General features: G+C 44.4%; 1 protein-coding gene across 2 annotated transcripts in view; it reads right to left on the bottom strand.

Annotated features, from left to right (window-relative positions):
* The window catches only part of PLCD1 (phospholipase C delta 1), a 50494-nt gene that overhangs the window by 15965 nt on the left and 16816 nt on the right, over positions 1-17713 (bottom strand). For both annotated transcript variants that reach the window (XM_014873692.2, XM_014873691.2), the window contains exons 3-6: positions 11073-11301; positions 6219-6348; positions 2265-2493; positions 977-1178 (exon numbers count right to left, since the gene is read on the bottom strand). In XM_014873692.2, coding sequence (XP_014729178.1) covers positions 977-1178; positions 2265-2493; positions 6219-6348; positions 11073-11301 — 790 coding nt within the window. The remainder of the gene's footprint in view (positions 1-976; positions 1179-2264; positions 2494-6218; positions 6349-11072; positions 11302-17713) is intronic.

Here is a 17713-nt window from a genome sequence, read left to right on the forward strand (position 1 = left end):
CTGGCCTTGAACACTTCCAGGGATGGAGCATCCACAGCATCTCTGGGAAACCTGTTCAAGAATCATGGGATTTATTTTTTTTTTACAACCCAAACATACATCTATAATTTTAAGACTCTGTAAGACAAATTCAAAGAGCTACTGAGAAGCAACTTGTGCCAGGTTTCACTTTAAACACTTTGGACCTTTTGACTCCAGTCAGTCATAAACAAAGGCAGAATTGCAGCTGTTGTCTGGCTCATAAGGAAACACCGTCTCACCTGATAAAACAAGGAGTAAGGAAGGGTGGGTGTGCAAATTACTCAAGGTCACTGCACCCATCTGGCCATGAGACATCAGTAGCTGTTAAAGGCAGACACAGGCAACACCTAATGCTCAGTGCAGGGCTGCTGTGGGAATATCTTAGAGGCTAAAAAAGGACCAGGTGTAAGTTCTCCTGGTCACTCACCCAACTCCACCAGCTCACATCCCACCTCTTCTTTTTTTGATTGCTCCAAAATAAATCCCTGCATGGTTGTGGGGACAGTCCTTGCCATGAGTCTCTCCCAAAAGGCAATACAGAGCATAAGCACCATGACACTATCCATCATTTTGGCTCCTTCCAGACCTGCAGCTCTATCCCAGGAGTCTCTGTATCTTGTAAGCTCCTCGCACTCTCTCATGCCATATTTTGGGGAATGCAACACTTCCTCAGCATCATGCTTTGAAAACACCAGGCCAGAGGGCTGTAATCCAGCCTCCATGTGACTACAGATATTTTATACTGCTTCCAAATGTAGTTTTGGAACTGCAGGTGGACACCAGATGAGACTCAGGTCTAAGAGCTGTGAACAGGAGGGCACAGCTCACCCTGGAATCATGAGCCAGCCCATATGACCTGGTCTGGTGGGAGATTGCTTCATAAGAAGACACTTATGTTTTCTGAAAGACAGAGATTAACCTCCCAAGCACACAAAACCACAAACACACTCTTTACCTGATATAGGCCTCTGTGCTGCTTGGCCCTGTGATCTGGTCTTCCATGAGATAGGTGTTGTGTGAGGATGACACCAAGTAGTGGCTGAGAGGTTGGGTCATGTCCTGGTAAACTTTCCTGTGGGAGGGGTTGAATATGTTCCCCTCATCTGACAGCAGGTACATCAGGAAACCATCCTTGGTCATGGCGTTGCCCCTCTTGGCTGCCAGGTAAACAGACAGAAAGCCCCACACTGAAAATGTGACACCACCAGGTCGTGCCACCACCTTCCCCACGGTGCCTCTGCTCTCCAGCAGATCCCAGAGGAAAAATGTACCCCCCAGGCAGGAAAAGCAAAGACATCAATCTTTTCTAAACAAGGATGACACCTTCAGCTGCCTGAAAATGCTTTTAAAGCCTCTTCACAAGCGTGGCTTTTTATGACACTTACTGTCCTTGATAACATCTTAAAAGTGTCAAAGACAGACCTTACCTCATCTGTCTCTAGAGATTTACAGCATGAAAATCTTCATTTGAGCATTTCAACCCAGAGGAGGTGTCAGATGTCTAAATACAGCCAGACAAATCCTGTCTAGATTATCCAGTGAAATACACGACTTGCAAAGAGGAAATACAAAATTACTCCCCATTTTGAGGGACTGAACTAGATCTCAGTCTAACCCTAAAGCCTGACAGCTGCAGAACCTTGTCCCCGTCCTGAAAGAACAGCAGGATAGTGGAAAACCAGCCCATGGTTCTGAGCTGGCTCTTTGAACACATCCTCCAAGGTGCTCCAGACTGGTGATTCACCCACATTCTGAGCAGACAGACAGTTCAGTGGCTGCCTCCTGAACAGCTGCCACCTGCTTGGCCTCTGCTCACAGATCCCATCTGCAGATGGCTTTACAGGTGCCCACCATCAGGGACATCTGCCTCCACTCCAGCTTCTGGAGAACACAAATATTGCTACATTCTCAGCCTTGAAAAGCCACATGAGGTCTTGGCATCTGAATAACCCATCTGAGTCTTTCCCTCAGGATTTTCATCACCCTCTAGTCAAACCTGTATCAATCCCTCTCCTGCTGTGCAGTGCACCCAAAATAAAACTGAAGAGGGAGATTTCCCAGCCTCTCCTCTGCCCTCTTCTCCTAGAGCTGTTAATGTTCCCTTAAGAGAGTGGTGTTTTAGCTGGGGAGAAAATAATACACACAACTGAAAAAAAAAAAAAAAAGGCAGCAGCAATGCAATTCACAGTTCAACAAAAAAACCCAAGATTTTGAAGCAAACCAGCCACGGTTTTGCAACCTACCTCTTTCGTTGGGCTCATATCTCTGAATTAAGGCAGGGGCAGCAACAACAGCATCTTCTTCCTGCTGAATCTCATAGAGAAACCTCACCAGGTTCTGGCAGGACATGAACCCTTCTGGGTCCGAGTACATTTGGAAGATGCTGTCTATTTCCTTCCTCTCTGTCAGTATCTTGTAAAATTCCTCTATCTCATCATCCTCCAGAGCCTCAGTTTTGGACTTGTCACAGTGCTGTAAACGTAGAGGGGAGAAGGAGTGAAAACCTTCTTTCCTTCTGGCATAGGCCAGCCGTAATCTGCACCAGGGCTACACAACGCAGAACACAAAATAATTGCAAAGAGTTACTGGCCAGTGGGTGAGGAGCACGTGGTCAATGACAATGGTTCTCATTGACAAGGCCAATAGTCATAAAACAGTCGAATTATTAGCATTTATACATTATCAGTCAGCTCAAAAGCACCAGCCTTGAGTTCCATCACTTGGCGTGCCTCAGTCAGGACAGCTCAAAATAATCCAAGCACAAATCAAGGTTCAAAAGCAATGTAATTCTTAATTTCAGGAGGAATTAAGGGAAACAATTAACTCTTGTAAATAGTGATAGAGAATGTAGCAAAAAATCCAGTGAGTTAAGTGAAAAGAACTCTCCCTTTGACTTTAGTGGCTCAGACCTCAAGAGGCTGTCAAGACTCACAGCAGGGCTGTTTGCAAAGATGGCATCAAAAACAACCTAAAACCCCCACAACTGCTAAACGTGTGCATGTTTAGGTATGAAAAAATCCACCTCTCCATGGAAATTTTCCATTCTCATCCAAAACCTGTCACGTAAAAAAATCCCCACAGATTTCAAATCAGATATTATCTTCTCACAAGGAACTGTAATTCAGAAATTCAGATTCTCCATCTTCCTCTGGGATTTGAACTTTTCCAGTAGATACCATCTCTGACAGAGCACCACAGCCAAGAAATTGACCATGAAAGATGGGGAGCTTGAGATAGACATGTTAATGTCTCCATGAAAGACACAACTTTTCCAATAACAAGTTTTTCCAGTTTATTTAAAATACTCCCAGGTTCAATTTTTCATCAGAAACAACTTCTTTTTTTTTTTCCTGTGGCAAACCTTGATATTAATTTTGTTGTTTGTTACTAGCAGAATTCTTCAACTTGTCAAACCAGAGGAATTAAATTGCTTTCCATCTTTGATCCCCTGTGACAGATAGAGCTATTTTCCTGGCTTTTATGATGAAAACGCCTGTTTTAATTTAACCAGTCATCACACTAATCTCAACTTAGCTCTGCCAGTGATCTCAGTGATGGCCATGGTGGCTTTGGCAGTGTACCAATATGATAATGAGGGACTTTCATCCCCTGCAAATCCTTCACTATCTGTTTATGGAGCACATATAAAACCAAAGAACATCATCATGATGCCTAGAATTTCACAAACTGAAGTGACAGAAAAAAAAGAGTTCAACTTTTCCTGATTTCAGAATCTGCTGGGTAGAAGCTGTGGGCTCATCTCAGGGATGGGACAACCTGTGACATGCTCAGTACTACAGACACCTCCAAAATAGGTTTGAGAGTTCAAGAACTGCCTTTTCCTCGCTGCCTTCCATGTCTATGATCCTGTGCTGTGGCTCTGGCAGATCCCTCAAGCTAAGCTGAGCATGATGCTTAGCAACTGCACAAGGAATATAAAGAGGGAAAGCAGCTGGTGGAGATGGCAGGGATGTCGTGAATTACAATTTTTTTTTTCTTTAAGACATGACAGGGAAAATGACAAGATATTTCTTCTAGAAAACTGGCATTTTAAGTGGTGTGCCTAAGGAAATTTATTCATCAGTTGCCATTAAAGGCTGTGATGAGAACAGGACAATAGCACTGCACCAAACTCCAGGACAGATCAGATGCACAGTATAAAAGTGGGCTCCTTCTGTTTTGGTGACAGGAGGTCCAAATTAGAAAGAGAATCTCAACCCAAAATACCGTGTTTTACCTCCTATGTATCCATCACAAGCCATGAGTCCTGAATGACCCCTGGCCTGCCAGCAAAAACACCTTTCTGATGCATCAGAATGAATATTCAGGTTGAAATGAAGTGAGCAATGAGAGCAGCTTTGCACAATTTCTGGTTGCATTGCAATACGTTTTACTCAGGTGTCTCAAACCTAGATGTGGACACAGAGTCATGAGATGAAAGGCAAGAATAATGTGAGAACAGGCCCTGCAGCTCCCACCTGAGCCCCTGATCACCCTTCCTTCCTGTGACTAAAAGAAGAAAAACTCTCTGAGACAGAAAAGATCACCCTTTAATAGGCTGTAATGCCCTAGTCCATCTAAGCTGAGGCAGGATGCAAACTGAAAATGTAATTGCTTTAGGAGCAAGACAGACCCTTCCTGGAGGCAAATCAGTCCTCAGGAGATCTGAATTAACCTCCAAAGAGCCTCTCTTTCCAGTGGCTATACAGGAAACTTAACAATTACTTGCCTAATGATGGTACTTCAACCAACTACCTGCATTTCAATGGGTTGAATCAAGGTTTAGCAATTACTCGGAGTCTTTGAGCAAAAAGGATTAATTTCATAAAGTTTCCTCTCCTAGAGCTCCCTTGCAATTATCTTGACAGCAGAAGAGGTCCATTAAATAAGAGGATACTGTGCCTCTAAATATTAAAAAAATAATGTTGAAAAGAAAAAAAAAAGAGGGATTTTTTTCAGGTTGTTGATGTGTGAAGACGTGGGAGTGATTCATCTCTCTCCTGTATGTGAGATGTATCCTTTAGGATGAGGAGATTCACACCCTGATCCCTACTGGCTTCACCTGCACAGACTGCAAAGGAAGTGTTGGCAACTGCTTCCAGTGGAGACATGCAACTCAATCTGGATTCCCAGCCTCATTTCCACTCTTCCAGGATCTTCCTGGGAAGGGAATAAAGGATGGGATGCACCAGGCAGAGTGGGCAGTACAACTGGAACATTTTCTGAGCTGAAATTCTTTAAGATCTGCTGATGACCTTCCCCCTAATTCTTAAGGACTTACCAGAGAAATGTCTATAAAGCAAAGATAAGGAAACTTGGACCTGCTTTGGGGAAAGGCTGCCTGCTCACATGGAGGAGCAGGAGAACTCCTGCCCAGTGCCCAAAACCACCCACGTGTTTATCACTGATCAGAAAAAACATTTCTGAAACTGCACACCCATTAATTCAAATCCTGCTTCAGACAGGATAGAAGTTTGGAAATTATCCAGATGTTTTATCTCACCTCAGCAGGATGGATTCTCTAGAGAGACCAAAAGCTTAACAGCTGAGAAATTTTCATCCCTTTCTTATCTTCTGATAGGCTCAGCCAGCAAGCTGAATCTTGTGAATTTAGAAGTGTACATCCCTGACCAGATTAAATATGCCTTGAGAGTATTAAATCAATCAGACTAGTCCAGGCTTGGGTGCAATGTTGTGTATCTACCATAAATATGGAAAGGTTTTTTCTTAGTTTGCATTTTTTTGGTTGTTGTTTATACCTGTCACTTTGCACCCTCCTCCTCTGAGAAGGTGAGAATCTGGGTTCACAATTGTAACCAAACAAAATTCAGCTAGGCTTAGGCACTGACATGCAGTTGTGGCACATAAAACTCCTGAAACCCCTGGGACTTCAACTTTGTTTCCCTTTTTCTTGCATTATCCATGTTTGCATCTCATTTTCTGCTTCCTAGCAAAATTAGGCATCAATTTTGAAGAAAGATCTTAACACACCCACATCAAAAGCATTGTGCTGGCCTAACTTAGTGTGAATCAATTATTCTGAGCAATAAATTACTGAGCACCAAAACCTGACAGCCCTTCTTTGGTACAAGGGAAGAAGCCAGGAGTTCACTTGGTGAGGTCCAACCTAGGCTGAAAGCTGTGGGACACCTTGACCTCAGCCAACAGCAAACCCTCTTTCTGCTTGCTCCCATTACCTGGAAAATCTTCTTGGCATGGTAGTCATCGACTTCAATGTTCACTTCTTTCAGGAAGTCTTTGAGCTCTTTCAGGCTCATCTTGTTGTCTTTGTTTTTGTCAGCTTTCCGCAGGCAGGTGTGAATCCAGCTGCAGGGGGATGTAAGGAAATCTTTCCAGGTCAGTGCCTAGCCCCAACACCTCAACACCTTCTGCTGCACATGGCAGGGGGGAAATGCTCTGCTAAAGGATCTGAGCCACCTCTCCAGCTGCTGTAAATCAGAGTGGGCCCCCTGAGCCGCTGACACCACCTCACCTTCTGCTCCCACAGAGCACAATGGGGCCTTGGCAGAAGGGAAATGTGCTGTGATACAACTGATCGTGACCCGGGAGAAGCTTTTCACCATCTGGACAAGGCTGGAGCAGCTCTCTTTACCCTGTAGGAGTTTCTGGCCACAGCCAGAAACAGTTTGATTTCTCTTTTATGACAGAAAGTACATTCTGCTCCAGATGGTTAAAAGGGGATAAAGGAAAGAATGAAAAGAGCTCCCAAGAGAAGCTTGGTAAACTCATTGTCATGGATTTGTTCAATATTCAGTGTGTCACAGTGAACACTGAACTCCAGAAGTATCAATAACAGTTTTTGAACTCAGCTTCAGTATATTTTTAGGGATTCCTACTTATATCTCCTAAGAACTTTGTTGTGAGTGGAATCAAACCAAACTTCGTGGGTCCTGCCTTCTTCCTGCACAGGGTCTGTTACTGTCCTGTACTGTCATAATATTTCATTAGAGCTGGGGTTTTAATCACTTTAGTATATCTGTGGATCTGGAGTAACTGCTGTAAGAATGATCTTCTTAATGTGATGTCAGATCCAGGTCTCCCTTTTTATTTCAGTCTCTAAAATCATGTTAGACAGTTGAGACACATTACAATTTTAAACACTGAAAAGCTCCATGCTTTTTGCATCATGGAACTGATTGTCTAATTTGCTTTACTGTCAAATAAGAAAGGTCATGCAGAAAAATATCTACTTTTCAATAGGGAAAAAAATGATCAAAGTAAGAATTTGATCTCCAAGAATAACCTTCCGTGTCTCACATAGGAAACAATGCTTCAAACTCCTTCCAGAAAAACTTCCAAAAAACTGCCCAATTCGAATGCTAATCAGAGAAAAGCTCAGGATCAGCAAATACCAGCTGAAGCATATAGTGTAACATTTAAACTGGGCCTTTCAAAATGACCCTGAAAAAGGGTATTAACAGCCTTAGGGGCTGTAAACATAACCCTGAAACAGTGTTTACCAGAGCTACCCCTGCATTGAAGTATTTCCTAGTGATGGAGATATGTGTAAACTGTTAGTGAGTATTGTTTGTCTCATGGAAAGTTGAACTTTCTGACTTGAAAAATCTTGGCAGGTGCTAAGCAATGACCTCACCCCACATCCGTCTTAGCCTGGTCATATTAATATTCCCCTTCTTTAGACATGGAAACCAAAATAAAGAGAGGCTGCATTTCCCAAGGATGCTCCAGAGCCCTGAACCAGGGTCTGGCTTGGATTGATTCTTCCAGAAAATCCAGTTTGAGTCATGAAGCTCCCATGAGCAGAGGATGGGAGAACACCACACCCACCCTGGGGTGCAGAACACCCCCTCCACCAGCTCTGCTCCAGGGAGGGTCTGCTCAGGTTGTCACCCTGGTGCCACCCACTCACACCTGACCCTGCACCTCGGGTCCCCTTCCCAGTCTTTCCTAAAAACAACAGGCAGGAGCAACGCCCAACTCTGCTGAGCCAAGAGGAAATCCAGTCTGCCACAGCCAGAGGTGAGCAGTAGGTGTAGATAGAAACTACTCTTTTGTGCATAGAAACTAATGTTTTTGTGCTAACCACTGCGAAAAACCACATTTTTTTAAGAGTCTGCATCATTTCCTCTGATAATGAGCACCCAGATGTCATGCACATACCCAAAGTCCTCTCTGGAAGGCAAAATGTGGGCAGTAAATGCATCTGCAAAAGAGTATGCCCAGGTCCCACCTGTGAATGGAGGATGCTTTTCTCTTAGATCCCTTCCCAGGAAGCTGAGAAATGCAGGAGGGAAATCACAGAGCCCAGGAAGAGCCCAGGCACACACACACTGGGTCCTCTTGCTGCAAGGGCAAGCAGCAAAAGAGAGAGAGTCCAGACAACCGAGATCTCAGTAAATAGCAGCATGCTGGCCCCAAAATACCCAAACTCCCCATCCATCTGGATCCCCTCAGCTGTGGGTGAGCTTAGAGGAGCTGGATGAACAAAGCACTTCAACTGAAACTGCTCTCATCTGGTACAAACATCATTTTTCAGTCCTGGCTGAGGGTCTTCCTTTCAGCTTCTGCCCCTCTGTGGGTCACACTGGACTAGGAAGAAGCTGCTCCCGTTTCTGTAACATCCAGGGAGAGCCTGCCTCTTGCTTTTAAAGGCTATGCCAGCTCCAGGGCTACCAGTTTTCTCTTAGTTCCAGTCATCCCTCTTTGGTTTCTATCTGGCAGATATCCCATGAATGTGCTCAGAACAGAAATGCTGCAGAACTTCTGGTAAGTGCTTTCAAACCAGAAGAAAAGCTCACACATAAATCCCAGAACTGAAGCAGCCGTGCCACCCTGCTCAAATGAAAAGTCCTCTGTATTTTCTTGTCTAAAGTCTTCCCTGCACACATACCTGCAATATTTGCTAAATAAGCTATGCCAGCTTGCTGCAAGGTTGAATCTGAGGCTTATTAAGACAGAAATCTGTGTATAAGAACATCAGAAATGCTCATCAAGCACGTGGGAGTTTTATCTGAGTGGGAATATAGGACTGGAAAAATACATCAGACATTGAATCCAGTCCTTTTCTACCACAGGCAACTCCATTGAATTCCAAACTGAACGAGCCCCATCTGAAACTAGCAGAGTTTTTGCTTTCAGTCCTTGCTTTCAAAAACTTGCACATTCCTTACTAGTTTTGCAAGGCTTTGGGAGGCTGGAAAAGATACCCTGCAAGGCAATTCTCCAGTCATGGGGGACAGGCAGGGGACACAACACTTCTCATCTCCTGACTCTTCCCCTTCTGTGCTCACAGATGCAGAGAACACTCCTGAGGTTTAAGGAAGATCTGAGCAAGCCCACGCTGCCAAGCAAACCCAGTGAAGGCAGACTAAATTTAAAATCTCAGGCTTTAATTAAACATCATCAAATTTCAAATGAGAAATCATGCTGTTCTGTAATTCCAGGTTACGTTAAATGGCCTGAGACAAGCCCAGATTGGAAGCCAGCACTGCACAGTAATTACTCTTCCAGAAATATGGTTTGCCTACCCACCCTATTTAGCTTCGACTCTGCTTTCCAAAGACAGAAAGGCACTTTTCCATGCTGGAAATTTACAGCCTTCTTCCTTTGCAAATGTCATTGTTATTTTTCCCCCCTTAACAAACTTGTCTCTTCTTACGGGCAAGTTTTTCAGCAATATATTTAACTTGATATGCTCCAGGGACAACTTTCTGTAGCCTAGATTTTTCCCCTACACACTGTGGGGTGGCTGAGGAGTGACCTTACAGCCCAGAGCTTGAAAAACCATCCAAAAAAGACACTCATAATGCAGGAGATAAGCAGGACATCCCAGGCACATCAGAACTACTGGAGTCTGATTCCTTTAAGTGAACAGCACTGTGGCTATGAAAATGCTTCTCACACCTCAGAGAATCCAAAGAAGAATAAAGCCTGATGAAAGCTCAGTATTTATGCACCATCTCCTTCTCCATCAGTACATTATTACCCAGCAGAGAACTCACATGGAATGAAGACTTAACTGAGGGCATGACTTCCTGGTGCCTGTTCAGACTTCAGCTTTGTGATTTTTCCCAGCTGAGGATTTTGCATCTCCCCTCCTCTCTGATGTTTGGTGTCAAACAAGCCATGAAGCCCACCCAGCCTTCTCTTCCCAAGAGTGATATTTGTTTTCCTCTCTGATAGCTGAATATCTACCTTTGGGAAGCTTAAAGGAACCTAATATCTTCCAATTACTGTGGTTTTGTCAAATCAGGATGAAATCAGCCAACAGCTTCAGATATCATGGTCAGAGCCTCAGACACACAAGGACTGAAGAAAATCCATCCAAAACTGCACCCACCCAAAAGAGAGATACTCTCTCTTTTTATACATGAGACCTCTGTTTGCAAAGCAACTTATTGAGTGAAAGGCAGCCTCAGAGCAAATTCACTGTGAATTCAGCAGAGCCAGGATTTCACCCAATAACCAGCCCCTCTCCATTTCATAATCAATTCACTCTCCTCTCTTGCTCTGTGCCTTTTCCTTTCTGATCTCTGCATTGTCACTAGAGCAACTGCAGATTTTTTCAGGGAAAAACTTCCTCTCATGCTGAGGCTAATAAGGAGTAATTTCACTCAAGTCAGTGGAGCCACCCTGGAGTAAATTTGGCAGTGAGAAGAGGAGAATCAGTTCCCTCTCCTTGTATTACCGAGAAACACAGTAAACAGTGCAGGCTTTTCATGCCTTGCCAAGAAGTGCCTGTCCTGGAGTTTACTGCAATGCAAGTGAAACAGACCCCTGAAGAACACAAAAAAATAATGATTGTTTTATCTGGAGCTCCATGAAAGAGGGAATTCTTTGCTTAAGGAGCCACATTAAGCCTGACTCCACTCTTGCTGGTATCACTGTAAAACAGAGGGAAAAAGCATTGGAAACCAGGGAGCTTGCCTGGGTGCAAAAATCAGTGCAAGAGAAAACTCAGTGCCCAAGGGCCAATAGGGAAAAAAGGAGGTTAGTCTACTATCCCCACCCACATGGAAAGACAAGTGCATCTTTGTCCGTGATTAATCACTTTATAGGGCAAAGGATACTGTTGGAGTTTCTGTTTCTGGTTCATGGAGTTGCTGTGGGCTATGATTTTCCCAAGGCCAGCGATCCAGTGGTTGGCATCATCCTCTGAACTCGCAATGAGGTCCAGGTTTTTCCGCTGGTCTTTGAAGATGATGGAAAAGCAGCGATACTCTGGGACATCCTTGGCGTATTTTTCCATACCTTCTGTTTTATGGCCTGACCTCACATCCCGGATATCTTCAATGGAGACTGTGGAAAGAAAGCAGAGCCTGCTGTCAGCAGGGGTTCAGTCAGCCTTATCTCTACTTGGTGAGGGATATTAAAAAAATTACTCTTTCTCCTTTTCCTGAAGCCTCTGGAGGGTTCCCTTCCCCTTGCCCCCTTCCCCAAGTTTTGGTACTAAAGAAAATTCAACTCAAAAGGAACAGAAAGAGCAAGAAATTTTAAAAAGAAAACCTATTTCTCCATGTTCTTTATTTAACAAAGAAGCAGAATATGCTGTAGGTGCCATACTGTGATGTCCTGTTCATGAGACACAAATCATGGCCAAGAGTTTGGTTCCAAGTCCTTGGAGCATCCCTGACTTGAGCATTCCTTAACTCATTCCCCTTGAGAATGGGGAGAGTGGAGCTGTGTCTCCCTGTGAACGTGACCCCTAAAAAATCCTAAAACCACGGAATGGTTTGGGTTGGAAGGGATCTTAAAGATCATACAGTTCCAAACCCCTGAAATGGGAAGGGATGCCTTCTACTAGATCAGGTTGCTCCAAGCCCCATCCAGCTGGCCTTAAACAGTTCCAAGGATGAGAAGTCCACAGTGTCTCTGGGCAAAAAAAAGAGATTATTTCAATAAGAGGAGGGTAAGGAACAAAATTGTCTTTCTTTAGGTTGCAAAAATAGTGAGAAGGTAAAATTTAAGATCCCATCTTATTGCAAATTAAGGAGGCAAAGAGCAAAGCTTAGAGCAGTCTGGTGTCACCCATACTCCATCCTAACCCTTGTCAAGGGGTTTTATCCTCCTTGCTGCAAGAAATCAAAACACTGTTTTAAAGATCCTCCTCCCCCGCTTCCATCTCAGCTCTTCAGCCGGTGGAAATGAACCCTGAAGTTGCTCCAAGTTTGCAAAATGCACACACAAGGCAATCCAGAAGGAGCCGTGTATGAAGAGACTTTTATTAAGCAAATATAAGTAACAGAAACAACCCTAAAATGCCCTTGAGAGCAATGCCCTCAAACTGGGCTGAAATCAGGAGAGTCCCCAGCAGCACCCACAGCCTCTTTTGTCTTTCATGGGTCACTTCAGACATCCACAAAGCACTGGCACAGGTTGCCCTGAGAACTTGTGGATGCCCCATCCCTGGAAGTGTTCAAGGAGCTTTGTTAAAAAGCAGTGCATGAGTATAAAATATCCCCAAAGTTTAGCTGAATAGCAGAAACTTGCCTTTAAACATCCATTTCACCATTAAAATGGTTCATTCAAAGTCAACACTGTAGAAAAACCCAACTCAGCATCCACCTGCACATTTTTGGCATGGCTGCCTTAGGATTATCCAAAATTCATCAGATACTCATTAGAGGTTTGAAACCTCTCCTTTTTTTTCCCAGAGGTAATGATAATGCTCAGCTGCTGGGGAAAAAAAAACATGCAAAAAACCATCCAAAATTTCAGTCTTCAAAAATCAGTGACTTTCCAAAAGCCACATTAACATTTGCTTCAAGTTCTCACCAAATGCTGGGGTGGTCAAACACCTTCCACAACACTTTGCTGGTTTGGTTCCTGAACAAGAACACACCATGAGGAGCTTCCTGGGGCTGGAAAAGCTCTTCCCTGACAATTATGAGCTGTTGTCTCTGTGTGGTCTTTAATTATCACTTCATAAAAGCCAACAGTTGATCAGCTGAGAGGAGGGGAGGAAAAGGTTGGGTTGGGATGGGCTGCTATGGAATTATGTTATGTGGCAAATTTACCTTCAAGTAAGTTTATGGATTTGAGTACTAAAACCAGCTTTAAAAGTAAAAAAAGCTGCAATTCTCCCATAGCTGGGCCTTCCTGGTGATCTTGCCCTCTAACCAGGACATTAATCAAATTATAGTAGTTGTGCCTAAGGTGGAACTCCACCTTTAATGTAAAGCATCTTATTGTGTTTGGCCAGATTCAGTCCAGTCAAAAAGTCTATAGTTTATTTAGGCTTCTTTTATAGCCAGTGGGAAATAAAGCATCTTTTGGAACACAGCTGTCCTGTCCTATTCAGACAAAAAGTCAGGGTAAGCTAAGTTATACCCTTAATCCATGGCTACAGTGGACCCTTGACCAGAAAGGAAGTGCAAGCTGGGCATCTCATATGCAGACTGTCCATAAGCATGGGATTCTCCTCCTCTCCAGATCTCTTCTGCTTATGGCAGTGAAGTGGAAGGATCATCCTGTTATTCCTCTTCACCTGCCAGCTGCTCACCACTGCTTGGCTCACAAGAGTTATTGTCCTGCAGAATGGCTCCTTAGTCTGCTTGTGCAATCAGTCCCTAAACTTCGGGTTGGCAATGGTCTCATGTTTCCAAGACCAGAAAATCTGATGTTAAATATTGGAAATTCAGAATGGATTCTTTGGAAACCATTACGTGGCTGCACGAATCCACTGGAAAAGAGAGCTGTGTGGGAGGAAAAAAAGATTGAAAACCTGTGTCTGGAAGGGCTGCCTTGATCTTTTCAGGGGTTGCTGAGAAGAGGATGATTTTGATAAAAGAGCTCCTCAATACAGAAAGGGTACAAGGAAGGCTGAAGAGCAGGACTGGTGCCTGTTGTAGTCACACAAGAGAGAAGGAGAGAAACTATCACCACAGGAACTATTAAAATGCAGGGTAAGGAAGGACACTTTTTATAGCTTTCCATAGCTTGGTTGTGTGTACTGTTTTCATCTATCAATAAAAAAGCTGAAGCCAAAGGACTCAGCCCAGGCCATCTGCTAAAGTTATCTCTTTTCTGGAAAATCTTAACCCAGCATGAGTACTTTATCAGCTGCTCCCAGGCAGCGACTGTACTCTATTAGCAGTCCCTAACTGTGTGTTCAGCTGAGCTATCTGCAAGGAGAAATCAAAAATAACTGGGGGACAGAGATGTTTCACAGCAGAGGAACACTGGCAGCAAACAGCCATCAATCACAACTCCCTGCAGCCTCCCTGTTCCTTCCCCATCACGCCACAGCGGGGAGATAACCACAAGCAGAAGAGAATCTGGAAAGTTTGCATCTCCTCCTGAGTGTTTGTGTCTGCTGAAGAGGTGGTTTGTAGAGAGCCCAAAACATGACGCACAGCACAAGGAAGGCTGTGTTCTTCCTGGCCACCAGACACCGACTCACACAGGTTACATCCTGGTCAGCCTTCCTGGCTGCTGAGGATGCTGCTGGACAGCCAAAGGCTCCCCACTGACATGGACATACAGCAGCCTTCCCTGGAGCCAGTGAAACTCCTCTTGTCTGAACTACTCTCAGGGAGATGTTGAGAACTTTCTTTCTAGCCGTCCTTTCAGTTTTCATCACTGCTCTTGTGCTTTTCCCTTGCTGATTTTCAGCCCAGCACCCTTCTCCTCTTTCACCCCTGCAGCAGGCAGGGATGACTCAGGCTCTCAGGATTCTTTTGAAAGCCCGGGGTATTTTCAAGCAACCAAACATGTATTTTTTGGGTATCTCTCTTGATCTGGATTTCTCTCTTCATGTCTTTCAAGGATCTTGGTGTTACACTTGCAAACTCATCTCCTCACGCAGAAGGAACACATCTTAAAGGAAATTAGCTGAATGATCTTTAAGGTCCCTTCCAACCCAAGCCACTCTATGATCTGGGTGTAGAAGAGCCACAAGGATGATCCTGACAATGTTCCTAATGATGAAAGCACTTGTCTGAGAGAGGAGCCCTGGCCTCTCCATCTCTTACCACTGCTACACAATTGAAATGTCCACACGGTGTTGGGAGTACGAGCAGTAAACTCTTTGGTAATCCTAAGGTATAGAGGGAAAATAGGAACAAAGGCAGAGAACAATCCCTTTGTTTTCCTCCTGCTTGACAGGCAGCCCTTTGAGATGAGACATTTTGTCAGGAGTATTTGTCAAGCGAGAAAGTAAGAAACTGAACCCGCACCTCCTGCAAACTACTGAGCATGTGAGGGACAAGGACTGGCAGGTCCTTTTTCCTTTCTTGTGCCTTTGCTGGTGAAGGGAGAGAGGAGGATCGCTGTATGGGCACTGCCAAAACAGCCTTCCTGGAGCTACTGCTTAGGGAAGGGGCAGCTTTTCACTCTGGGGGAAGAACTCAGATCCTTTCCTTATCCCACCCCGTCAGTAACAGGCGATCTGTGCAGCGTGGCATTCAGTCACACTGAATTACTCCATCCCACTCTAATTGGCTCAGTAAGTCACTTCTGTTTACTGTCAAAAAATGCAGATGAGAAACGTGCTCAGCCATACAGAGCCTGCACACCACCCTGCACGTCTGCAGAGAGGCCAGACCCTCACCAGCTGCACCTTGGCTCAGCATCTTGTCAGGAACAGATGAAAGCTGCTGCCTGACCCCAGGACCATCCTGCAGAGACACTCCACGGGTGTCACAACACGCTGAGTGTAGTGTGCCCCATGTGCTGCTTCTCCCTTTGGTTTCACCCCGGGAAGAGCCATTCAGCTCATTTTGGTTTCACCAGGGGTGCTGATGCTAATGGCCAAATGCAGTTGGGATCAGGACCTTTGTAATCAGTGGGAGCTGAGCACTGTCAGCCCCCCTGGGCTGGGAATACCAAAGGCTATCCATCACCCTCATCCCTGAGGGATACTTCAACATAATGACTCACGGGTGGGTTCAGCATGAGCCCAGCCCTGCTGGCATTGCTCTTTCACCTCCCTGTGTGTGAATTACAGCAGGTCCCAGCTGCTGACTCCTCATCCATTCTCTTCTCCATCCCCCTCCACTGACACGCTCAGCAGGTTGTTCTGACTCCAGATCTGCTGCACAGCAGTCTGCCCTCATTGCTGGCATGTGTTTACCAGCTGGCAACCAGTGATACAATGCACACGCAATTTTACAGGTTGTTTGGAAATACCCTTTCATACAAGGTGTTTACCTTATATGAAAGGTCTTTATATGGGTATAAAGTCTTTCAGTCTACCCATCATGGCTCGGGGCATTGAAGGAAAGAGAGTGATCTCTATTTGCATTCCTTCCACACAACCAGGGCCCTGCAAACTATTTTGGCGACCAGTTCCTACTTCCCCTGCCATCACAGCACAGCTAAATTTGGATCTGAGGCTCTCAACGCTTCTGCCTTTGCATTTAACATATGCTATGGAGAATAAGGTCAATATTTGTCAGAGCGCTGTCTGTGATGAAAACTGTCCCAGCGCCACCCGCGGTGGCCTGGTTCAAAACTCAATCGAAGAAACAGGCAGCTCTGCATCTGAAATGACGTGTTTGATGGCTTGAGCCATTTTGATAAAAACTAATGAGACCCACAGACAGATGGTTTTGTTTTCACAGCTGACGGCCGCCTTGCATAACGCATTCGCATCAGCAAATATTTTCCCAGGGATAAATACATGTCTGACCACGAAAGCAACGATTCCTCAAGAAACTGCAGAAGGAAGCTGTTGGTGCAGCCAGCTACCTGCTGTGTGCACACAGGTTGCTGAGAGTTTCTGTTGACTTTAGACACTTATCAGGAACAATTTCAAGATTTCGCTTAGTGACTCCAGCAAACACAAAGCAATATTACATCCTTCCTATTCTTCTGCAAGCAAGTTCAGGATATTAATTCAATGGAGACAATAATTTATTCTTCCACGAAAGTGGTAGGGTATGTTCACTGCATGGTATTTTAAGGATATTCATAAATTTCACAGCAAGCCAAAAGCAAAGGGAAAAAGTTTTCTGCTGAAGACTGGTACTAGGCTATAAACATAAACCTTCTGTACTATGTTTAAACAAAGGAAAAAATATCTTGTGCCCAAAAAATTCTGTGCATTTTTAACACTGAGAATAACTAATCATCAGATCCAAAGATCAATTTTATGACTTTAAGTAATAATACAGTCACCACTTGCAACACTCAGTAGTGCAATTGAGTTTAGCTCACCTCCCAAAACTGATTATTTTAATTTAAAAAAAAAACACCAGAAAAAGAAAAAACCCAACAACAGTAGTTTTTACGTAAAGCTTTTGGCCAGAAAGGGAAATACTTCAGCTACAACTCCTGACGTTCTCTCTTGACTTCACTGCTTGTGACTCAAGGACGCAGCCCCAGTGAGTCATTCCTGGTGCAGTGTGTGAAGCTTTTCAGGCTGCCATGGAAAACGTCCCCTCCCTGAGCCCCCAGGAGAGACACAGCACAGGAGGTATCAAAGCACCATCTCTGGGGCCCCACTGTAGCACCCCTAAACTTAATTGACTCGTTCAGCCTTTTCCTTCTGTCCTTGAATTCTCTGTTTCTCCACCAACTGCTCAAAGGGATGATTCGCTGGAAAGTTTTCAACCATTCCCACAAATCCCCAAGTTGAGAGAGTTTTTAAAGGGATTCAGTCTGGCTTAAGTGAGCTCACACTAGGGATTACAGCTGGTTTAAGAAAATACTTTCAAAAATCAATTTCATTGAAAGCAGCAAATGCCTTTTGGCTTTTTTTTTTTTTTTT

This window comes from Sturnus vulgaris, chromosome 1 (assembly GCF_052056855.1).
Source record: "Sturnus vulgaris isolate bStuVul1 chromosome 1, bStuVul1.hap1, whole genome shotgun sequence".
Lineage (NCBI taxonomy): Eukaryota > Metazoa > Chordata > Aves > Passeriformes > Sturnidae > Sturnus > Sturnus vulgaris.